Genomic DNA, 26,247 nt, shown 5'->3' on the forward strand with positions numbered 1-26,247 from the left:
GGTCGCCGTTACGTCACTGGATCGCTCCTGCATCGTTCTGGAGTTGCTGTGTTTGACGTCTCTACAGCGACCTAAACAGCGACGCTCCAGCGATCTAGTTTAGGTCGGCTCATTGTCTATATCGCTGCAGCGTCGCTGAGTGTGACGATACCTTTAGTCTCTAATAGTGACTTGTACATAGTGTGTGTTTATCTTTGTTTACTGCTGTGTGCTGATATGCTAATTGTGCATTGAATTCCAGAACTAGCTTGGTGACTTGGTGAAGGAAAGACTGTGCAAATAGATTGAATGGTCAAGTAGTACTACGTAATCTCATCACCATTGTTTGCCATATCTTGATGTTGAACTAAAGGACACTGGGTAATTCTAAAAATAGCTTACATGCCTTGGGTATAAAAAGACTCAGAGATCACACCCTGGGGGAGACTGAAGTACACAGAGCTACCAGCCAGACATTCTGCAAACCACCCAACAGACAAGAGAAAGGGCTGCAGCCAATTCATCATGGCACGATCACGAGGGACACTAATCTATAATTCTATAGGAAACAACCTAGGGGTTTTCGGCTCCGGTTGGAAGGACACAGATCTGATCCAGTGACCATCTCAGAACCATGGATATGTTTGGAGAAAGCCAGGTTTGGGACCCGCTGGTCACCTGGTTCCATGGAGATGGTCAGATAAGCCAGGTGGTGACTCTCGTGTCAACTGGCTTTGGACCTTGTATGGACTCTATGGACAGTTCTTGGTCATCTCCCTATGCTTGTCGTTACCTCTTCTCTGTGCGTTCATCCACAGATGGAGTAGCGACCCTGGGAGCTCTAACATCGTGTCAACTAGCTTTGGACCGTATATGGACTCTATGGACAGTTCTTGGTCATCTCCGTATGCTTGTCATTACCTCTTCTCTGTGCGTTCATCCACCACAGATGAAGTAGCGACCCTGGGAGCTCTGATATCATGTCATACTGGAAATACGTGGAGACGCAGTGATATTTTATATGCGCCCATGTAATCAAGCAATTGCAGCCATGTTGGGATTGTTCTGTTTGCTATTGTGTGTTGTGGTTCAATAAAGTATTGCCACACTGTTTTATCTTAACCCTGTGTTGTCTGTGTAGTGTATTGCCCACTGGGAGATAGAGCGGGCGTTCAATGGTATGAGCCGTGGTCCATGCAGTCTTGCTAAAGACAGCCAGGCCAGAGCACCCACTGACCCCGTTTCTCCACACCTTAGCTCCTGAATCCACCCTCTGTACCCTTCCACCATACAGGGAAGAGGAGAGTAGTAATGTACTGTAATACATCGTCCAGACTAACAAGGTAATACAACAGGGATAGAGGAAAATACCAATCATACAAATATACTCACACAAACAACAGAGGTAAACACCAGGGAGTGGAGGATGGTGTAAAACCAAAGTAGGAGGATGAGAATTTAGCACACAACCAAAACCTCGCAACAATCTCAGATAAATCCACGAAACGTCTTCTCAAACAAAAACAAACCATCATCTCCTAACCATGCAGCATGAAGCTTGTTCTGGCAATGAGTGCTTGCCAGGGCCCTGAATATATAGGAGAGGGGAATGGCCAACAGTGAACAGCTGAGAGCCTTAATGCAGGAAAGCTTCCAAGAGCTCTCATCTGAGCAGATCAACCCCTGCACTACTAAAAGGAACCAGCATCGTTTAATATGCAGGTGAAATGCTTCTAAACAGTGCAGGAGTAGGAGAAATCAGATGCTGCGGTTATCTGGCTCCTCTCTGCCGCGGTAAACCCGTGACAATCTGACTTCATTGTTGGACTGGTCCATCAGAAAACCAGAAGATCCACTGGTGGACCCACATTCTGACACAACAATAAAACAATAATACAGCAGCCACCCAAAAATTCAACAGTAGACACCATTTAGGACACATTTTGGAAACACCTTGAAACAATTACTTGGCACCGGGGTCTATTTCTTGATGTTGATAGCTACAAAGATTACTATGAAAATTAAAGTTTGGGTGCTCAGGTTCTATATAGATTGATGGTGAGATATTAGAACATTTTTCCTTGATGAGTCAAAAGAACAAAGTCCAACGTTGTCTATAAGTTTTTGTTTGTTTTTCTAAGTAAATACATCTAGAAGTTCCCTAGTACAGTAACTAGGGATTGTAACTACCGTAGTTTTGTGCTAATCCACCTGGAGAACAGAGAAGATCTTTAATAAGAAATAAATTGCCAAGTTGCTTGTTTTTTACAAGAACGTTGCAATTTTATCATTGTAACAAGAGGAAACAACCTCTATAGCAAAAAGAAAAACAGCGTTAAAATAAAATAAATAATAATAATACTAAAAATAATAATAATAATAATAAAGACATCTAAAATAAAGTAAAAAGAATTACATATTTTTAAAATAAATCACTTTTTTAAATGTTTTTAATTTTCTAAAAAACAATCTATTTGAAAAAATAAACATGTTATTGATTAAATATAAATTCCTAATAATTAAATAGTATTTTACATTTGATAACGATAGGAATACATTATTAATCCAGTTGAGTCATCCACTTTTAAGACCTGGAATGTATGTCACTTTTTTTTTTTTCTCCTTCGTTTTCTCAGGTACAAGACGTTAAATGCCAGCGCACTTCACAATATCGGTTTTGTTTCCGAGCCAGGCTGCAAAAACTACAAACTTGTTGATAATGAAGCAGAAGGCATTACTGTCTTAAGCCTAGAGAGGTAAAGCAGGGAGGCTAATTACCAACATTCCTTGATGAATTACTAAGCAGTGTGTGGTAAATCTGTGTACGTTTTTTTTTTTTCTCGTGCTGATCCCCAAAAAATTCATCCTCGACTTATTTCTTAAAAGGTTAAAGTTCCCGCTAGTGATTAGAGCCGAAATCAGGCAGCGGACAAGATTGCCCGACTTTAAGTGTATCTACGTCCAAGATTCTGGAGTTCAGCCTGGTACTTTTAATCTAATTTTGCCATGTTTTGTTAGCGACGGGGGAAAAAAAAAAAAAAAAAGTTAATCTCGTGGCACAGTCGGGCAGGTTAAATTTACCATGCAGTACTGGGTAGAAGGCTGCATAGTTGTAGCCTGGCCAAAAAGAAATTCCTTAAGCCTCTTTTGAAAAGCAGGAATGCCTCTCGCTTGTCACTTTTAATTCACTCACAAACTTTAGCTTTGTTAAAAAAAAAGAAAAAAAAAAAAGAAAGTAGTTATACAACCATAACAAACTCAGATAAATATATCTTTTTTTTTTTTTTTTCAAAAATGTAATTTTTTTTTTTTTACATTTTTAAATATTTTTCCCGTAAATAATAAAGAATAATTCTATAAAGTATTTGATTTATATAGTTATGGAAGCAGTTAATGGTTGTCGTGAGCTTAAAATATTAAAACATTTCTGGTTCAATTTTTTTTTCTTTATAAATTAAAAAAATGTGACTTATTTTGGCCCAAAATCTGTAGGTCATCAAAAAAAAAAATCCAGTAAAGGATTTTAGATTTTAAGTCAGCAATTCTAGTTATATGTCTTTCTAAAAGATCATATAAATTAAAATCTAAAAAAAACAAATAAAAGTGAGAAATCTGTTGCAATTGTAAAAAAAAGATGGCAAAAATTGAACCAATTTATAATTTTTAAAAAACCTGAAAATCAAAATTATAGCAGAGAAAGCTCATTCCCCCTATTGCAGTTGATATAAGCAGATTATTCTCAGTGTTTACCCACATAAAGTAAGATATAATTTAAAATATAAAAATTGTGCATCGGTCTAAAAATTATTTAAATATAAAAATTCTCACTCTGCCGGTAATCGCTATAGAAAAGATGAAAATAAAACTTTAACAGAGAAAGCTCACCCTCTTTATTGTAGTGTATTTAACCAATTATCCTCAGCATTAGCCTATATAAAGAAAGATACGTTCAAAAGAAATTGTGAACATCGGTCTAAAAATTATTCAATATAAAAATTCTCTATCGGCCAGTTATCACTATAGAAAAGCTGAAAATCAAAATTTTAGTAGAGAAAGTGCACCCTCCTTATTGTAGTTGATATAATGAATTTATTCTCAGAATTATTCTATATAAAGTAAAATATGTAAAAAAAAATTAAGAACATCAGTCTAAAAATTATTCAATATAAAAATTCTCTCTGCCATTAATCACTACAGGAAAGCTAAATATCCAATTTTATTCTGACAGGAATTTATATACATGCCAATGCCAAATATATTTTTATTTTTTACATTTGCGGAATAGGGGAGTGATTTAAACTTTTATTTTTATTTTTGTTCAAACACTTTTTAATGTTTTTTGCTAATACCAAGTATATTTTCAATTTTTTTTAATTTCTTACATTTTGCTATTTACACATGCAGAATAGGGGAGTAATTTAACATTTCATATACATATATATTTTTTTACAAAAACTTTATAAAAGTGTTTGCATTTTTAATTACGGTAGTCACTTACAGGACTTGAACCTGCGATCGCTTGATCGTCCATGGAATACAATGCAATACTATTGTGAAAAATGTTGATCTAACTAAGGTCACCAATGACCTATTAACCGCCAAGAGCAAGCAACACTACTCTGTCCTCCTCCTCCTGGACCTGTCCTCTGCCTTTGACACAGTGGACCATTCCCTATTACTACAGACCCTCTCATCCCTTGGCATCACAGACTTGGCCCTATCCTGGATCTCATCATACCTAACAGACCGGACATTCAGCGTCTCCCACTCACACACCACCTCCTCACCTCGCCCCCTATCTGTCCCGCAAGGTTCAGTTCTAGGGCCCCTGCTCTTCTCCATTTACACCTTTGGCCTGGGACAGCTCATAGAATCTCATGGCTTTCAGTATCACCTCTATGCTGTTGACACACAGATCTACATCTCTGGACCAGATATCACCTCCCTACTAACCAGAATCCCTCAATGTCTGACCACTATTTCATCCTTCTTCTCCGCTAGATTTCTAAAACTTAACATGGACAAAACAGAATTCATTGTCTTTCCCCCATTTCACCCGACCCCCCTCCTCCCCCCCCCAATGAACCTATCCATTACAGTAAACAGCTGCCCACTCTCCCCAGTCCCACAAGCTCGCTGCCTCGGGGTAATCCTTGACGCTGATCTCTCCTTCAAACCACATATCCAAGCCCTTTCCACTTCCTGCCGACTTCAACTCAAAAATATTTCACGGATCCGTACATTCCTAAACCAAGAATCTACAAAAACCCTAGTCCATGCCCTCATCATCTCTCGCCTTGACTACTGTAACCTCCTGCTCTGTGGCCTCCCCTCTAACACTCTCGCACCCCTCCAATCTATTCTAAACACTGCTGCCCGACTAATCCACCTGTCCCCCCGCTATTCCCCGGCCTCTCCCCTCTGTCAATCCCTGCACTGGCTCCCCATTACCCAGAGACTCCAGTACAAAACCCTAACCATGACGTACAAAGCCATCCACAACCTGTCTCCTCCATACATCTGTGACCTCGTCTCCCGGTACTTACCTACCCGCAACCTCCGATCCTCACAAGATCTCCTTCTCTACTCCCCTCTTATCTCCTCTTCCCACACTCACATAAAAGATTTCTCTCACGTATCACCCCTTCTCTGGAACCCTCTACCACAACACATCAGACTCTCGCCTACCATCGAAACCTTCAAAAAGAACCTGAAGACCAACCTCTTCCGACAAGCCTACAACCTGCAGTAACCACCGATCGACCAAACCGCTGCATGACCAGCTCTACCCTCGCCTACTGTATCCTCACCCATCCCTTGTAGATTGTGAGCCCTCGCGGGCAGGGTCCTCTCTCCTCCTGTACCAGTTATGACTTGTATTGTTCAAGATTATTGTACTTGTTTTTATTATGTATAACCCTCCTCACATGTAAAGTGCCATGGAATAAATGGCGCTATAATAATAAATAATAATAATCTCCTATGAAGTCTGGCAATTAGCTGGGATTTATAGGAAATCTCACATAGCGGACATGATGATGGTGTTCATAAGGGGCACAACTGACAATAGACACCCCACAATCAGTACCGATGGCTGCCATGTTGTAGCCTGTTACATGCCATTGTCACACTTGTGCGAACGGAGATAATTCCAACTGCATCAATTACTGTTGGGTGCTGGTCATGTACACAGCTGGAATCCATGCTGTATGGAATGACATATAACACCACCATTAAAGGGATCATATGAATGGGAAAAACATGTTCTTACCCTCTTTTTATATTCAGGGTTAATAACAGGGGTGATGAACATGACCCTCATCAGTTAGCCTTGGCAACCAGTGGCCATTTACACTATATTTTAAAGCGAATTTGGCACCAGATGTTACAACAGAAACTGTATAAATTATTCTATAGATCTTTTACACCGGATGAAGTTGATATACAATAATTACTTGGCAAATCCAAGTAAGAATGTCTCTATAATTCTTTCTAAAGTGCTTTAGGAGACTCATAAAACCCTCATTGTAATATAACGACTATACAATGTCCTTACATTTCAATGTAAGTACACAGGCTTCATCAGGTCCAAGGATCTATTTAACAATGCATGCAGTCTGGTGACAGATTTGCATTAACAATGTGGCATTGTACATTACATGGGCAATTAAATGATTTCAATCGGAAAGGTATAATGCCTCAGTTGTCCTGTGGAGGCGCTGTGGGGAAATTAAATACTTGATGTCCGATTGCTCCATACATTACATCTGATTGCTGGGATATTTGTGGTTGTCTGAAGGAGGGGATCCATTTAAATCACATTCCCCCATTGCTGCTCTACAGGTAAAAGCAATCGCACCAGACTTTGTTAGGACACTGGTTGTTGTGCCTGTTTTTTCCACAAATGCAGGACCGTATTAAACAATATGATTTCCATGTCAGTTCCAAACTCTATAAGGCCATGTTTAGACATTGTAGATTTATTATAGGTTTTTGGTACATCCCACAAAGAAAAATGTCAAACGCTTGGCAGAAAGAACATGTGCTGCAGATATGACATAGCAAGTACTGCTAGTAATTGCCATCTGATTCTTAGGTTACTCATGATAAGGTCACTCAGGGCCTCCATACTAACTGGATAAAAGTAGGTAGAAAACCACCAATTTTGGTGTGATGGGAGACTATTACTGTATATAAGTTTGGGATCTCCCAACCCTTCACCATCAGGGAGATAACAACTGGGTACTTGTGAATTTGGATCCTAATCCTTTCAATTTTCTTTAGAGGAAGTAATCCAGACTTTTGGTAGTGGCTTTCTCCCTTCTCCCCACTGAAAATTGGAGAAGTTGAGACAGATAAGCATCAGCCAAATAAGCTACATCAAAAGTATGTCCAGCACTAGGGGTGATGTGCTACCTGATACCCATAAGTGTGACCATGTCTGATACTCATGGGTGTGACCATGCCTGACACCCATAGGAGTGACCATGCCTGATACTCACAGGCATGACTAAGCCTGATACTCATGGGCGTTGCCATGCCTGATACCCATAGGGGTGAGCATGGCTGATACTCATGGGTGTGACCATGCCTGATACCCATAGGAGTGACCATGCCTGATACTCACAGGCATGACTAAGCCTGATACTCATGGGCGTGGCTATGCCTGATACCCATAGGGGTGAGCATGGCTGATACTCATGGGTGTGACCATGCCTGATACCCATAGGAGTGACCATGCCTGATACTCACAGGCATGACTAAGCCTGATACTCATGGGCGTTGCCATGCCTGATACCCATAGGGGTGAGCATGGCTGATACTCATGGGTGTGACCATGCCTGATACCCATAGGAGTGACCATGCCTGATACTCACAGGCATGACTAAGCCTGATACTCATGGGCGTGGCTATGCCTAATACCCATAGGAGTGAACATGCCTGATACTCATGAGTGTGGCCATGCCTGTAACTCACAGGCATGGCCATGCCTCATACTCTTTGGTGTAGCCTTGCCTGACACCAATGGGCATGACCATGCCTGATACTCACTTGCATGGCCATGTCTGATACTCATCAGTGTTACCATGACTGGTACCCATGGGAGTGGCCATGTCTGACACCCATGGGTGTGGCCATGCTTAATACCCATAGAAGTGACCATGCCTGATAATCACAGGTGTAACCATGCCTGATTCTCATAAGTGTGACCATGCCTGATACTCATGAGTGTGGCCATGCCTGTAACTCACAGGCATGACCATGCCTGATACTCATTGGTGTGGCAATGCCTGACACCCATGGGCATGACCATGCCTGATACTCACTTGCATGGCCATGTCTGATACTCATCAGTGTTACCATGACTGGTACCCATGGGAGTGGCCATGTCTGACACCCATGGGTGTGACCATGCCTAATACCCATAGAAGCGACCATGCCTGATACTCATGAGTGTGGCCATGCCTGTAACTCACAGGCATGGCCATGCCTCATACTCTTTGGTGTGGCCATGCCTGACACCCATGGGCATGACCATGCCTGATACTCACTTGCATGGCCATATCTGATACTCATCAGTGAGACAATGCCTGGTACCCATGGGTGTGGCCATGTCTGACACCCATGGGTGTGGCCATGCCTAATACCCATAGAAGCGACCATGCCTGATACTCACAGGCGTGACTATGCCTGATACTTATGAGTGTGGTCATGCCTGATACTCATCAGTGTGGCCATGCCTGACACCCATGCGTGTGGCCATGCTTAATACCCATAGAAGTGACCATGCCTGATAATCACAGGTGTAACCATGCCTGATACTCATGAGTGTGGTCATGCCTGATACTCATGAGTGTGGCCATGCGTGTAACTCATAGGCATGACCATGCCTGATACTCATTGGTGTGGCAATGCCTGACACCCACGGGCATCACCATGCCTGATACTCACTTGCATGGCCATGTCTGATACTTATCAGTGTGAGCATGCCTGGTATCCATGGGTGTGATCACGCCTGATACTCAAAGACGTGACCATGCCTGATACTGATTGACATGGCCCATAAAACCCTGTAGCCCTTTCATCTAGTTACAAACTTATGGCCTCTTCTAAAGATAGACAATCAAACTTCTAGTCCCAATTATGGCTGACCATAAGTTAGACCATGTTGAAGGCTATTGTCCAGTAGAACAATCCAAAAATAACATAATAGAAAAGATATGATATTTGCTATACCCACAGTAGACCTTATCCGCCGCAGCAATGACCTCGACCGCTTGCTGCCAGCCTCCAATATGAATGGCTGCAGACGTTCGGCAGATTCGTGGTGCAGCAGCTCATGCACCTGTTTTCAGAACACTTTGTTTTCTTGCACTAAGAGACCAACCTGGAGAAAATTCTTAACAAAGCAAACACTGATTTATGAGAGAGCAAAATCTAGAGGTGTACGAGATGGAACGGCAATAAATCAAAGAACAAAAGAAACGAGAATAAAAAAAAAACCTGTATAGTCTCTAACTTTACTTTAAACTCGAGCAAAGTCACAGAACAAGTTATAGAAAGAAAACTTTGAAAGTCGAACTAAAGTGGCTGTCAAAGTTAGAAAAAAAAAATAATTCCAAGGCAGAATTATCATGTTTGAGACTAAGCTAGTTACAAATGGCGATTTATACTCTGGAGGACCCAGCATATCCATGCATGACACGGACAGCTATTGTTTTTAATGAGAAATGTGTAATACCTCATTTCACCTGTAGAAGTGCTGTAGAAAAAAAAAATTCTGCCAGATTCTCCAAGAGATTATACCTGACTGATCTCATCATTGGGATATTCAGTGATCAGCATATTGGCAGAGGGGACCAATCTAATAAAAAGAATAGGACAAAGCAGACCATCTCAAAGGTAAAAGTTACAGTTTCCTTCACGTTTATAGGGGTGGTCCACTACTAGGACAACCCCTTCTTGAACTAAATATTTGGCCCAGATAAAATAAAAAAAAAACTAAACTCACCTCCCGTGCTGGCGCCGTTCAAGTGGTGTCAGCACTCATGGTCTCAAAGCTCTTGTGCGGTGGAATGACACGTGGTTCCCGGCACCCAATCAGCACTGGCGTCACTGTCCCCCCTTCATACAGACTGAACATGCAGAGGAAGCCAGAGATCAGCTGCAGCCCAGACTTCTTCATCATGTCCAGTCTGTATGAAGACCGGGACAGTGACGTCAGCATTTAGTGGGCACCGGCACCATGTGTCATTCCACCACACCGAAGCTCCAGGACCGCGAGTGCTGACACCACTGGAATGGCACCGGCATGGGAGGTGAGTATAGTTTTTTTTTATTTTATCGGGGTCAAACATTTCGTTCAAGAACGGGTTGTCGTAGCAGTGGACAACTCCATTAATATTTCATTTGGAGACCATATCTGTTTCTGGAAAAATTTTTGGCCATCATTTTACAAAAGGATCTTCCTCCAAGTTTACAAGACTTCTAAAGGGCAAATGGGTGGTACTTTCGTACCTTTTCAATCTGCTTAGTTAACGTGCTCTTCCTTACTGGAGTAAACGTTAAGGAGTTGGGTTTAGGATGAGAGTTATGGGTCAGAGTATGACGAAGGTGACACCAGCATTTATTCTCTCATCCGAGAACACTGGTCCGATTATGCAAATCTCACTCTGATCAAACTCTGGTCAGTGTTTGATCAGAGAGTGATCACAGTGTGATCCGATTTCTTCGGATGAGAAGATGGAAAAAAAAAAAGTCTCCATCTTCTCCATTCTGTCAGTGAGTGATAATCGGATCCAAGTGAAGTCCAATTTTTTCCATGGACTCATTAACTTGAATGGCCGAGTGCGATCAGAATATCGGATGCAAAAAGATAAAGTTAAATAGATTTCCGTTTAGGACTTGTGGAACTTCTATGGAAGCAGTAATGGCCACCAAGATAATTGACACTAAGTAAAGATGACAAAATCTCTGAAAATTAGTATTGGGCAGATTCGCTTGATTCAGGAAGGAGGTTCAACTCAGTCCAAATAGTCCAAAATAAAAGTGCCATGAAATTACGCTTTGAAGTCTCTCCAGATGTTTAACTATAATAAATGGAGAGGAAGGATTTGAAAAATAATAACACACATTATACTCACTTGTCCTTAAGTATCTCCCCGATTTTGAACGGTGGTCTTCAGTTGTGTCGGCACTACTTTCTGAGCGATTGGCCTTACACGGTCACATTGGGGGTGAGATATGTCACTAACATCAATGAGACACGTTATCGCCAATGTGGCCATGTGAGATGAATCACTGGCCTCAACGCCGGAATAACTGAAGAACGGCACAGAAGCTTGGGAGGCTAGGGCGGAGGCGGCATAACGGCAGGCAAGAATCTAGGACGGGTGAGTGTAATGTATTGCATTAACCCCTACACAGCCCTCAAAAGAATCTGACAAATGGTGGGCCACCTGGCTGTCATGTAAATTGAATCCCAAAAATTACCGGCACTTACCGATCTTTGCCAAAAATTAGATATAGGAAAGTGCTCAATAAACACTGTAGAAATCAATAAGCAAAACCTAATGGCACTGGAATCAAATGGGTTACACTGAAGGATGAAGGACGGGAATCAATCGCTGCGGTTTATTGGTCAACGCGTTTCGAAGTTTCAAACCTCTTCATCAGGACAAATCCAAGGTAATCTTTAATGATTACCGTGGTTTTGTCCTGATGAAGAAGTCTGAAACGCGTTGACCAATAAACCGCAGCAATTGATTCCCGTCCTTCCGTCATGATTACCGTTGTTTTGTCCTGATGAAGAAGTTTGAACCTTCGAAGCGCGTTGACCAATAAACCACAGAAATTGATTCCCGTCTTTCCGCCATCCTTCGACAGCCGTGCAGTTTAACCCATTTGCTTCCAGTGACGTGATTTCTTCATCGTGGGTCTGCGGCAGCCTAAATCTTTTCCAGTGGTTGTGTGCACACAACTTGATCAGGTGAGCACGCCAGTGAACATTCTTTTCTAAAACATCTGCCCAGATAATATCCTATTGCGCGTTTTGTCCATTGCAGGTTTTTTTCCTAGCTAATTAGCTAAATCTAGTAGCCATAGACATCTACAGTATAAAGTCATGTCTTAGATTTAAAGAGAAACCTATCATAACACCACTAAAAAAACTAAATAAAAAGAAGGAATAGTGTAGTACCTGATGAAGCATCAGACTACACCCATGGTTTAATTGTAGTCTGTAACTATGAAAACCTATAGATCTGCCTAGGAGCTGCATACACAAAACGGTGGGAGATTTTGTTTTCAAGACAAAAGTTGCAAAGTATCTCTGAAATGGTTTTAACCAATTGCAAAAAGAAACAAACATAGACATACATACTCTTTACATTGTAAGTGGAATGTCTTACTAATTGGCAGAAATGAGAAGTTTAGAACTTTTTGCCTAATGTATAAAGATCCAGTTTTACACAAAGTTAATTACGAAGGACTGATGCAATTTCCACAGGTCGGACTTGTTATTTTGATGCCTGGGGGTTATAATTATAGTAATATTTCACCTTTGGTTCCTATAATATAGTCTTTGACAGATATATATATATATATGTCCCTGTACTCCCAGAAATAAGAGATAACACTCAAAGTATTCAGTGTGATCAGAAAGACGTATTTTAAGCATAGAAGAACCAATCACCGTCAGCGCAGGGAGCAGTAGCCACCGGGGCTGTGAAAATGATTAATCCGCATGTAATTATGATCGTGCAATCATTAGGTTTCTTCCTTAGTCATTGTCTTCCTACATGTCCCCTGCCTCCTCGATGAGATACCTTGGTGTTACTAGATCGGACAATGGACTATTCTACGCCTTCTACGTCCCCTGCTGTAATAAAAAATGTTGGATAGACGTTAAGAGATAAAAACTCGGAGGAAGGAAATTAAAATTACGGTAATAAGTTGACCAACGCTAATGGACAGAATGGTGGAGTGGGTGACGACGGTTGATATAGGGTCGTAATGGCCCACCTGACCACGGTGGACTCTGATCTAGCAGAGGCGGAAGCTGATGATCTTAAGCCTCAGTATAAAACCAGTGTCTTTTATAGAAGTGGCATCTTCTAAGACAAGAAGGATTTGGGGGGGGGGGTCCCATATATATGTTTCTAATTAATTAGCCACAGATAGCGTCTACCCTTCTGGAGGACCCAACACATCTAGGTATTACACAGATAGTCCATTGAATTCAATGTGTAATGCCTAATTTCTCCTCTAGGGGCGCTACAGGGACACTGAATACTTGCTACTAAGTTCTTCTTGAAATCAAAGATGATTGCTGTGGATCACCTTGGCATCAGCACTGCTGTTCAAAGATGCCTGTTCCATGCTTGGTTCTGCTGGATCAGTGATGACCAGTATAGATGGGCAAGCAAGACTGGAAGCACTAGATGCAGCTGAGCTAGACGTACGGATTGTACAATAACAGCAAAGAGATGAATATACACAACAGGATAGAGTACAAAAAAAACCACCATAGAGTAAAAAGTAGAAAATTGTATTATTATTAATAATAGTACGACAAACAGTATCAAATATACATACAAGAAGGAAATCAAGGAGACATGCTGGTACAGTAAGGGAGACTAGGTCACATATTCCCAAGGGTGGGCTAGATCAAGAATGTTGCACCAAAAGGATCAATCATAGTAAATAGCAAATCTGCATTTAAAGATTATATCAGTGCATCATACATAATAAGATTCCCCTAAGGGCTTAATCATGCTTACCCATTATCAAAGGCAGTGACCATGCGTCTCCCTACTGCTCCCTTTGACGCACGTTTCGCGTTACAGCTTTTTCAAAAAGGGAAGTCATAATAACAGCAAAGATGTATAATCAGTTGGCATCTTGCTGTGGGAATGTGGTTACATACAGGAATAGCAGAAATGTATAAGCAAGCTCAGAGGTTTTCTGGTATCCATACTGTCTGCGTACATTTATCCCCTCGCTACTCATACTGTTTCTGCACCCATCCCCCCACTCGCCGCACTGTGTTTGCACTCAAACCTCCACTCGCTCGCCATATTGTGTCCACATAAATTCCACCCTTCACTCCCCATACTGTGTTCTCACACATCCTCTACATTCTGTGTCTGCACCTATTTCCTACTCATCATACGGTGTCTGCACCGACCACCGCATATATTCCCCCCTTGCTCCTCATACTGTGTCTTCACACAACCCCCACTCATCATACTGTGTCTGCACCATCCCCCCCACTCACCATACTGTGTCTGCACCCATCCCCCCACTCACCATACTGTGTCTGCATTAGTGATGAGCGAATATACTCGTTACTCGAGATTTCCCGAGCATGCTCGGGTGTCCTCCGAGTATTTTCTAGTGCTTGGAGATTTAGTTTTCATCGCCTCAGCTGAATGATTTACAGCTATTAGCCAGGCTAAGTACATGTGGGGGTTGCCTGGTTGCTAGGGAATCCCCACATGTAATCAAGCAGGCTAGTAGCTGTAAATCATCCAGCTGCGGAGAAAAAAAAATGATTCTCCGAGCACTAAAAAAATACTCAGAGGACACCCGAGCCTGCTCTGGAAATCTCGAGTAACGAGTATATTCACTCATCACTAGTCTGCTCCCATCTCCCCGCTCACCATACTGTGTCTGCACCCATCCCCCCACTAACCATATTGTGTCTGCACCCATCCCCCTGTACGGTTTCCTCATTCCCCCTTTGCTCCTCATACAGTGTCTTCAAATTTTTCCCGCTCCCCATAATGTGTCTGCACTTGTCCCTTCCTTGCTTCCCAAACTTCTGTCCTCAAATCTTCCACACCCATCCCCTACACTAAGTCTCTCCCATCCCTTCCCCCACACTAAATCTCTCCCACACACTAAATCTCCCCAATGCTAAATCTCCCCATTATACTGAATTTTCAGTGTCTTCAGCTCCACTGTTCTAAAGAACTTACCACCAATGCGCGCCTCTCCAGTGCCAGAGAGTGATGTTAGTAGCATGATCACATGACCTGATTACGCTGCTGACATCACTCTGACCCGGCAGTGAAAGACGCGAGAACAAATGTTCATGGAAGCCGGTGCGTTGCACCTTCTGTGAACCGACTGTCAGCTTGACAGCCGACTCAGAGAAAGTCCGACTCCCAGTCCCCAGGGAGGCAAAATGCAGCCGCTAGGGGAGACATTTCGGACCGCCACATTAAGCTTCCTGATGGCAGCCCCCTACCGACTACTCTGGGCAAGCTAGTATCTCGCTACCAGAAGTTAGCATAAACACAGGGATGGCAGAGTTGTATATGCTATCTGATATCTTGAAACTGATGCATGATTACACACAGAAAGAGTTTCCTTGTAAGTGTGCAAGAGTACAAGGATAGCAGAAACAGATAAATTATCACGTACTTTGATAGCAGGGAAGACAAGTTTGTAAACATGAAACATGACACAGCAGAGATGAGAGTGCAACAGCAGAAGAATCAGCTTGGAAATAGGAGCTGGTTGTTGGATAGCAGTCAGGAGTACCTGGAAAAATAATTAGAGACCTGGAAGGAGTAAAGTCAAGTGGAAGATGAGTCAAACTCCTGGAAAAGTAGGTGATAGCAGGATGCTCTACTTCATGAATGTCATGACTCCTCCAAGCAGAGTGTCTGGATGCAGTGAATGACAGTTCTTCTGTTCAATGTAATAATGGAGAGTGCTGAGTATGGTGAGTGATAGCTCAGTCGTCCAATTGGATGCTGAGGTGTCCTGCACTGTCAGTGTCTGGAGTGACAGTATGCATGTCCAATCAGGACCATGGTGTGTCGGGGCTTCATCCATGTGTCTCCTGTCCAGAGTAATTACCTGGCTATTTAACCAGCTCTGTGTCTTAGATTGTGCCAATTATAGCTTTGCTTACGAGTAGGCTTGAGCGAAACGGATCGAACAAATTCAAAAGTCGCCGACTTTTGGGATCGGCCATGCTGGTCGGCGATCTTCGTGCCAAAGTCGCGTTTCGTATGACGCGTTTGGCGCCATTTTTTCAGCCAATGAAGGAGCGTGGGCAGAGTGATGACATAGGTCTTAGGGGCGTGCACGCCTATCGTCATCTTGTGCGCTGTAGCGATATGCAATGTGTAACACCAGCTTTTCTGTTCAGGGACGGAGAGAGAGAGAGAGAGATTTCCCATTGACTTTGCATTGGGTTTCGTGTTTCGGTCAATCCCCGACTTTTCGCGATAATCGGCTGATTTCACTCGACTCGACTTTTGAGATAGTCGGGTTTTGCGAAACCCGACTCGACCCTACAAAAGTAAAAGTCGCTCAACCCTACTTACAAGGTGTGTGTGTGCTCTGAGTAATTTGTCTTGCATTCTAATCTTTGCTGCTTGACCTTGGATTTGTCTTGACCATCCCTTTGCCTAGCCCTTTTGTCGTGATCCGCTATCTTCTTGGAATTCTGACCTCGGACGGTTTCTTGACTATGCCTTTGTCTCACCCCTTTGTCTAAGACGCATTCACTTGGTTTTTGACCTCGAACCTCTTGACTACCCAGCCTCATGGCTTATCCGTGAGTAGCGACTGGCGTCACACTGAACACCCAGGTAGGGAACAACACCTAAGCCAACCTTAAAAGGTCTTGGTTGACGATGTCAGAGTTGTTTGCTGGATTACAACGATAACCCAACGTGGATTAACACAAATCAAGCTAGTTTTAGGAAAAGGAATCAAAGCCTAGCGCTGGAGCCGGGACCGGTAACTAACAGCTATTCATATCTAAGTCGCTGCACCAACGCTTCCGCCCCGTGCTGCTCAGCCGACCTGCAGCTTAGAGAATCCACCTCACCTGTTGATCCATAACATTATGGATTTGAGTTTTTCAAAAAGTGTCCAGGTAACAAAACTGGAGCAATATTAATAATTCATCTATTTTTTTTTTTTTTAAATAGTGATTACGGAATGGTTGCAACTGAAATAATAAATTACCCCACCGATTCTCAATGTAAAGTATAGGAACAATCAGCCATTTCTCCGCAACACAAGTGTTTTTATTTACTTCCGCCAGTAATAATCCGTCTTTATTGTCTCCGAAGAGGGAGCCTAATCTCGTTTCTCCCCGATAAAGATGCATTGTGTTTGCCTTTTTTACTTTCTTTGGTCTAAATCTCAATGTGTGAAATTAAATCTATTCTTAAGCATGGAGAATTTTCCAGTAATTAGGAAGCTAGATGTCCCCGTGGTGCCCAGATACTAACAAGCTCCTGCCGATTCTCATCTAACAAGGAATGAAAGCTTCTGTAGCCAGCAACTCATTTGAGTTACAAACAAAAAAAGAAGGAATCGCAATGATGATCTGAAAAAAAAAAAAAACTACAAACAGGCTACGAGGAGTTAAAGTCCAAACCTTCTAGAACTTTCTGGAAAAAATAATAGTCAGACGTACACTATATATCAGGGAGTGATCAAAGGGACAAGGAGCATTCTGAAATCCCTGTGTCCCTCATCCCAATACAGTTAGTCTGGCAGATAACAGGGAACAATAGAGCAAATTTAAGTAAACAAAACAAACTTTAGGTTTAAGTTTTGTAGAGATGGAAAGAAAAAAACAAAGCACAAAAATTGGTTTCCTTGGGACATGTAGGATAAATTGTCTATACCTGAGCCTCATAGTCTGAAGACCGGGATGATATAAATCACACTTCACAGTAAAACTATCCTCAGAGACTGTAAGGAGCGAGCGATCATGCAGGTGAAGCCTGTGATGTAACTGATAGTCTGAAAACTCTCAATTGTACGGAAATGAAAAATAGTAGGGAAATCTAGAGCATAGGATCTGTACGGGTATATGCATCTATTATATTCTTGTAGAGAAAATATACTGATAAAATCTGCATTAAAAGTAACTTTGTAAATGTTTTCCACTACTAATCCTGTACTGATTATGGTTAATTTTCTGTATTATACTCCTGAGTTACATCCTGCATTATACCCCAGAGCTGCAGTCACTATTCTGCTGGTGCAGTCACTGTGTACATACATTACATTACTGATCCTGAGTTACATCCTGTATTATACTCCAGAGCTGCACTCACTATTCTGCTAGTGCAGTCACTGTGTACATACATTACATTACTGATCCTGAGTTATATCCTGTATAATACTCCAGAGCTGCACTCACTATTCTGCTGGTGCAGTCACTGTGTACATACAGTGGGGCAAAAAAGTATTTAGTCAGTCAGCAATAGTGCAAGTTCCACCACTTAAAAAGATGAGAGGCGTCTGTAATTTACATCATAGGTAGACCTCAACTATGGCAGACAAACTGAGAAAAAAAAATCCAGAAAATCACATTGTCTGTTTTTTTAACATTTTATTTGCATATTATGGTGGAAAATAAGTATTTGGTCAGAAACAAAATTTCATCTCAATACTTTGTAATATATCCTTTTTTGGCAATGACAGAGGTCAAACGTTTTCTGTAAGTCTTCACAAGGTTGCTACACACTGTTGTTGGTATGTTGGCCCATTCCTCCATGCAGATCTCCTCTAGAGCAGTGATGTTTTTGGCTTTTTGCTTGGCAACACAGACTTTCAACTCCCTCCAAAGGTTTTCTATAGGGCTGAGATCTGGAGACTGGCTAGGCCACTCCAGGACCTTCAAATGCTTCTTACGAAGCCACTCCTTCGTTGCCCTGGCGGTGTGCTTTGGATCATTGTCATGTTGAAAGACCCAGCCATGTTTCATCTTCAATGCCCTTGCTGATGGAAGGAGGTTTGCACTCAAAATCTCATGATACATGGCCCCATTCATTCTTTCATGTACCCGGATCAGTCGTCCTGGCCCCTTTGCAGAGAAACAGCCCCAAAGCATGATGTTTCCACCACCATGCTTTACAGTAGGTATGGTGTTTGATGGATGCAACTCAGTATTCTTTTTCCTCCAAACACGACAAGTTGTGTTTCTACCAAACAGTTTCAGTTTGGTTTCATCAGACCATAGGACATTCTCCCAAAACTCCTCTGGATCATCCAAATGCTCTCTAGCAAACTTCAGACGGACCCGGACATGTACTGGCTTAAGCAGTGGGACACGTCTGGCACTGCAGGATCTGAGTCCATGGTGGCGTAGTGTGTTACTTATGGTAGGCCTTGTTACATTGGTCCCAGCTCTCTGCAGTTCATTCACTAGGTCCCCCCGCGTGGTTCTGGGATTTTTGCTCACCGTTCTTGTGATCATTCTGACCCCACGGGGTGGGATTTTGCGTGGAGCTCCAGATCGAGGGAGATTATCAGTGGTCTTGTATGTCTTCCATTTTCTAATTATTGCTCCCACTGTTGATTTCTTCACTCCAAGCTGGTTGGCTATTGCAGATTCAGTCTTCCCAGCCTGGTGCAGGGCTACAATTTTGTTTCTGGTGTCCTTTGACAGCTCTTTGGTCTTCACCATAGTGGAGTTTGGAGTCAGACTGTTTGAGGGTGTGCACAGGTGTCTTTTTATACTGATAACAAGTTTAAACAGGTGCCATTACTACAGGTAATGAGTGGAGGAAAGAGGAGACTCTTAAAGAAGAAGTTACAGGTCTGTGAGAGCCAGAAATCTTGATTGTTTGTTTCTGACCAAATACTTATTTTCCACCATAATATGCAAATAAAATGTTAAAAAAACAGACAATGTGATTTTCTGGATTTTTTTTCTCAGTTTGTCTCCCATAGTTGAGGTCTACCTATGATGTAAATTACAGACGCCTCTCATCTTTTTAAGTGGTGGAACTTGCACTATTGCTGACTGACTAAATACTTTTTTGCCCCACTGTACATTACATTACTGATCCTGAGTTACCTCCTGTATTATACTCCAGAGCTGCACTCACTATTCTGCTGGTGCAGTCACTGTGTACATACATTACGTTACTGATCCTGAGTTACATCCTGTATTATACTCCAGAGCTGTTCTCACTATTCTGCTGGTGCAGTCACTGTGTACATACATTACGTTACTGATCCTGAGTTACATCCTGTATTATACCCCAGAGCTGCACTCACTATTCTGCTGGTGCAGTCACTGTGTACATACATTACATTACTGATCCTGAGTTATATCCTGTATTATACTCCAGAGCTGCACTCACTATTCTGCTGGTGCAGTCACTGTGTACATACATTACTGATCCTGAGTTACCTCCTGTATAATACTCCAGAGCTGCACTCACTATTCTGCTGGTGCAGTCACTGCGTACATACATTACATTACTGATCCTGAGTTACATCCTGTATTATACCCCAGAGCTGCACTCACTATTCTGCTGGTGCAGTCACTGTGTACATACATTACATTACTGATCCTGAGTTACATCCTGTATTATACCCCAGAGCTGCACTCACTATTCTGCTGGTGCAGTCACTGTGTACATACATTACATTACTGATCCTGAGTTATATCCTGTATTATACTCCAGAGCTGCACTCACTATTCTGCTGGTGCAGTCACTGTGTACATACATTACATTGCTGATCCTGAGTTACATCCTGTATTATACCCCAGAGCTGCACTCACTATTCTGCTGGTGCAGTCACTGTGTACATACATTACATTACTGATCCTGAGTTACATCCTGTATTATGTGAATTCAGCTTTGAGCGAGGGAAACACTTAGGCAGCTGTAACCTGATCACTCAGTGAGTTGACAGTCGATCTTGTCAGTATATGATGAGTTCAGGAGGCAGGGTGAGGAAAAGTGGCTCATAAGTGGAGAAATAACCTAATTTCTCTGATAAGGTATATTACAAATTTTCGTATTTTAACTTATACTATTGATTTACGCAGAGTTGGTTGAAATGACAGCGACCATTTAAACGGGTTGTCACAGCACTAAAATGCATCCGTACTGATAAGACTACGCTGTGTATGTGGCTGTAATTCTTCTATCAGACATTCCTCCGGTGTAGACTGTGGCCGGGTGTGCATAGAGCCGTACTGCTATTCAAAAAACCAAATGTGTTTGACAGTGTCCGCTGGGATTTGTGGTTCTTATCAGACTAGAATGCCACCTACTCCATAAACGTGCCCTGAACGGTCCCTCACTTCACTGATTTCAGCCATGTGAGGTAAATCACTCCCACCGACATTACTAATCCTCTAAATCGCGGCTTTTTAACAAGACAGGGGCCACAATGATCAGTTTTACACTTCGGATGACTCCCGTGGTAAAAGTGTTATCCTCCCTGCAGGTGGTTACGTTATTTTCGTGCACAGACGCTGATGATATAAGAGGCAGGAATAAACGCAAGTTACAGATGTAGCAGGGCCGAACTCGTCATTTCACTTTTCGGGGCAGTACTATGTAAGAGCAGCCCATGGCTTGGATTGATACTATTGGTTCTCAAACCTCCTCTGCGGCTACCTATAGTCAGATTAAGCAGTATTGGATGGGTTAAACCCAACCTACCTGCCATGCATCAGCCCTCACACGGTATGGATCCCGCTGACATCAGTAGCCTCTGACAACACGTATCCAGCACTAAACCACACGTAACACCTTGTGATATCACCTTAAGCTGGATTACATGACAAACTCTTCTCTGCTACATCTCATAAACTCAACCCAACGAAATCCGATAAACTCAACCCAACGACATCTGATAAACTCAACCCAACGACATCTGATAAACTCAACCCAATGACATCCAATACTCAACCCAACGACATTCGATAAACTCAACCCAACGACATCCGATAAACTCAACCCAATGACATTCCATAACCTCAGCACAACGACATCCGATAAACTCAACCGGACGACATCCGATAAACTCAACCCAATGACATTCCATAACCTCAGCGCAACGACATGCGATAAACTCAACCCACCGACATCCGGTAAACTCAACCCATCGACATCCGATAAACTCAACTCAACGACAGCTGATAAACTCAACCCAATGACATTCCATAACCTCAGCGCAACGACATGCGATAAACTCAACCCATCGACATCCGATAAGCTCAACCCATCGACATCCAATAAACCCAACGACATCCGATAAACTCAACCCAACGACATCTGATAAACTCAACCCAATGACATCCAATAAACTCAACCCAATGACATCCGATAAACTCAACCCAATGACATTCCATAATCTCAACGCAACGACATCCGATAAACTCAACCCATTGACATCCGATAAACTCAACTCAACGACAGCTGATAAACTCAACCCAGCGACATCCGATAAACTCAACCCAACGACATCCGATAAACTCAACCCAGCAACATCCAATAAACTCAACAACATCCGATAAACTCAACCCAACGACATCCAATAAACCCAACGACATCCGATAAACTCAACCCAACGACATCTGATAAACTCAACCCAATGACATCCGATAAACTCAACCCAACGACATCTGATAAACTCAACCCAATGACATCCGATAAACTCAACCCAACGACATCTGATAAACTCAACAACATCCGATAAACTCAACCCAACGACATCCAATAAACTCAACAACATCCAATAAACTCAACCCAATGACATCTGATAAACTCAACCCAATGACATCCGATAAACTCAACACTGCTCCATCAACGACAACCTCTGTCGAACAAACTCAGCCCTGCTGCATAGGATAAGTTCAGTTTTGCCAATCCTATCAGCTCTGCAACATCTGATCAATCCGGCGCTGCAACAATGATGCAATTAACCAATTCAGCACTGCTACATATAGATTATAAAAACGATGTGCAGACGATTTGCAAAGAACATTAAAAGTAACGTGAAAACTTCCCAAAAGCTTTAAGAAACAATGGACCGATGTAGCAAAGCTGACTTGCCAATTAATTATTTGAGAGTCCATCCTTTAGTCACTGAGCGCAAGATCGCGGTTGATAGGTAAATAATATCTAAGGTGTGGGAGGTTAATTAGATTTTCGGGAGAAAAGTGAGAAAGGAAGACACGTACCTTGAGAACTTCCATTGGTACCTGGGCAGCGGCTGGCAGGCTGGAGGACACGCTGACGTTGATGGCCGATGTGTGGCTGGCTGCTACTCGCTGCTGCATGAACTGAGCTGCCTGCTGCTTGTGTTGCTGTTCACGACGTTCCTGCTCCTGCATCTGCTCACGCATGAGCTGCTGGCGTAGCAAAATCCGTGATGTCATATTGGAGGAGCTTAGTGGAGGCTTGGACGCTCCTGGATGCTCTGCTGAGCTGCTGTGAAAAAAGCCAAAGAGATAGACTCCTAATTAGTTGGGAACATTATCGCTGTGCACAAAGCATGGGGGGACGGGGGTCTGCACCGGACTCTACACATCCAAACCATTCACAGACTGAACCATCGGCAACAGTTTTGGCCAAGAAAGGGTGAAAACGAAGAAATGCAATACATGCAACATAGTCATTATAAAAGATATACTGACTCAGACCCTGCTACAAAAAAATATTATAATCCCTCCGTTAATTAGTTACAAAGAGGGTCTCTATCTGTAGGACCAGACCTGTTCATGCATTATGTAATACCTCATTTCCCCAGTGGTGGCACTGCAGGAAAATTAATGTAGCTGATTTCTGGGGTCCTATCTGCAGGACAATATGCAATAAGCTTATTTTTACAAGATTATTTTAATGTCCAAAGAAAATAACATTTGAAGAAAACACTAAACATAGAAACAAATGCACAAAAAAATCCCGGCATTCCCCCTCTTAATTTCCACTTTTTCTTTGATTCTTTTTTTCTGAAACTACAATTTAAACTGAGAAATAATATGCAGAAATGTTCTTTGTGTGTCTCAGTAGCTAAGCCTTGTTCCCTCTTTTACTCCTCACTATTCTGTGCCTGCCTGTATGTCAACTGGCTGCAGCAGGAGCCTCCCCCCTCTGCTCTGTCTGCCTGTACGTTAAATGCCTGCAGTAGGAGCCTCCCCCTCTGCTCTGTCTGCTTGTATGTCAACAGGCTGCAGCAGGAGCCTCTCCCCTGTCTGCCTGTACATTAACTGGCTGCAGCAGGAGACTCCCCCTTCTGCTCTGTCTGCTTGTACGTTAACTGGCTGCAGCAGATGCCTCCCCCTCTGCTCTGTCTGCTTGTACGTTAACTGGCTGCAGCAGATGCCTCCCCCCTATGCCCTGTCTGCCTGAACGTCAACTGGCTGCAGCAGATACCTCCCCCCTCTCCCTTGTCGGCCTGAACGTTAACTGGCTGCAGCAGGAGCCTCTCCCCTCTGCTGTGTCTGCTTGTACATCAACAGGCTGCAGCAGGAGCCTCTTCCTCTCCCCTGTCTGCCTGTATGTCAACTGGCTGCAGCAGACGCCTCCCCCTTCTCCCCTGTCTGCCAACTGGCTGCAGCAGGATCCTCCCCCCTCTGCCCTGTATGCCTGTATGTCAACTGACTGCAGCAGGAGCCTCCCCCCTCTGCCCTGTCTGCCTGAACTACAACTGGCTGCAGCAGGAGACTCCCCCCTCTCCCCTGTCTGCCTGAACATTAACTGGCTGCAGCAGGAGCCTCTCCCTTCAGCTCTGTCTGCTTGTACGTTAACTGGCTGCAGCAGGAGCCTCCCCCCTCTCCCCTGTCTGTCTGTACATTAACTAGCTGCAGCAGGAGCCTTCCCCCTCTGCTCTGCCTGCTTGTAGTTCAACTGGCTGCAGCAGGAGCCTCCCCCCTCTCCCCTGTCTGCCAGTAAATTAACTGGCTGCAGCAGGAGACTCCTCCCTCTGCTCTGTCTGCCTGTACGTCAACTGGCTGCAGCATGCGCCTCCTCCCTCTGCCCTGTCTGCCTGTATGTCAACTGGCTGCAGCAGGAGCCTCCCCACTCTGCCCTGTCTGCCTGTACATCAACTGGCTGCAGCAGGAGCCTCCCCACTCTGCCCTGTCAGCAGAAACAGGACAAAAGATTATCAAGCAGTAATTGGCTGCAGCGGTCTCTGTGTTTGGATATCATCACTGCACTAGGAAGAAGACACCATCAGGGAATCTGGAGGTTCATTTTGTAAAAATATTTTTTACTTGCCAGTGAACCCTTTAACATTGTATAGTGAAACCAAATTGGCGCTCTGAGACCCCTCCAATCCTGTGATAGGGAGGCGCCACTTCTCACTTCTAACCCTCCTGACCCTGCAGGGATCTGCAGCCACCTCCATGTGGAGCTCCACTGCAGATCCTTGCACACTGGGGAGATTGGTCACAACCTTGTAGGAGTAAACCATCAAAGGGCTGCAGGAGTACACCAGGGCTGGAACCTGAAAAGGGGAAGAAGGGAGAGGAAACAAGCAGGTCAGAAGGCGCACTTAAATGTTTGGCCACACCATGGAGTCCCGAGTGACTGTACTTAAACTTTTGGCCATGCCATGGTGCAATGAGCGTCTGTACTTACACTTTTGGATATGCCATGGCGCCCCAAGGTCCTGTACTTAAAGGTTTGGCTATGCTATGGTGCACCAAGCACCTGTACTTACACATTTGGCCATGCCATGGTGACCCAAACCCCTGTACTTAAAGGTTTCAACGTGCATTGGAGCAACAAGTGCATGCACCTACACTTTTGGCCACACCATGGTGCAATGAGTGCCTGTACTTACACTTTTGGCCACACCATGGTGCAATGAGTGCCTGTACTTACAGTTTTGGCCACACCATGGTGCAATGAGTGCCTGTACTTACACTTTTGGCCACACCATGGTGCAATGAGTGCCTGTACTTACACTTTTGGCCACAACATGGTGCAATGAGTGCCTGTACTTACACTTTTGGCCACACCATGGTGCACCGAGCAGCTGTAATTACAGTTTTGGCCACACCACGGTGCAAAGAGAGTCTGTACTTATACTTTTAGATATGCCATGGTGCCCCAAGCTCCTGTATTTAAAGATTTGGCCATGGCATGGCGCCCCAAGCTCCTGTACTTACACATTTGTCAATGCCATGGTGCCCCTAACTCCTGTACTTAAATATTTCAACATGCCATGGTGCAACAAGTGCATGCACCTACACTTTTGGCCACACGATGGTGTATCAAGCAGCTGTACTCACAGTTTTGGCCACGCCATGGTGCATCGAGCGCCTATACTTACAATTTTGGCAATGCCATGGTGCAACGAGCGTCTATATTTACACTTTTGGCCACGCCATGCTGTAATGAGCGCCTATACTTACACTTTTGGCCATGCCATGGTGCACCGAGCACCTATACTTACACTTTTAGCCATGCTATGGTGCACCGAGCACCTATACTTACACTTTTGGCCATGCTATGGTGCACCGAG

General features: G+C 43.3%; 1 protein-coding gene across 5 annotated transcripts in view; it reads right to left on the minus strand.

Annotated features, from left to right (window-relative positions):
* The window catches only part of MITF (melanocyte inducing transcription factor), a 216,138-nt gene that overhangs the window by 72,723 nt on the left and 117,168 nt on the right, over positions 1–26,247 (minus strand). For 3 of the 5 annotated variants that reach the window (XM_069736512.1, XM_069736509.1, XM_069736513.1), the window contains exon 2: positions 22,955–23,201. In XM_069736512.1, coding sequence (XP_069592613.1) covers positions 22,955–23,201 — 247 coding nt within the window. Of the gene's footprint in view, positions 1–22,954; positions 23,205–26,247 lie in introns of all 5 variants that reach the window. The other 2 variants (XM_069736510.1, XM_069736508.1) reach the window with 1 other exon arrangement.

The sequence above is a fragment of the Ranitomeya imitator genome, chromosome 8 (assembly GCF_032444005.1).
Source record: "Ranitomeya imitator isolate aRanImi1 chromosome 8, aRanImi1.pri, whole genome shotgun sequence".
Taxonomy (NCBI): Eukaryota; Metazoa; Chordata; class Amphibia; order Anura; family Dendrobatidae; genus Ranitomeya; species Ranitomeya imitator.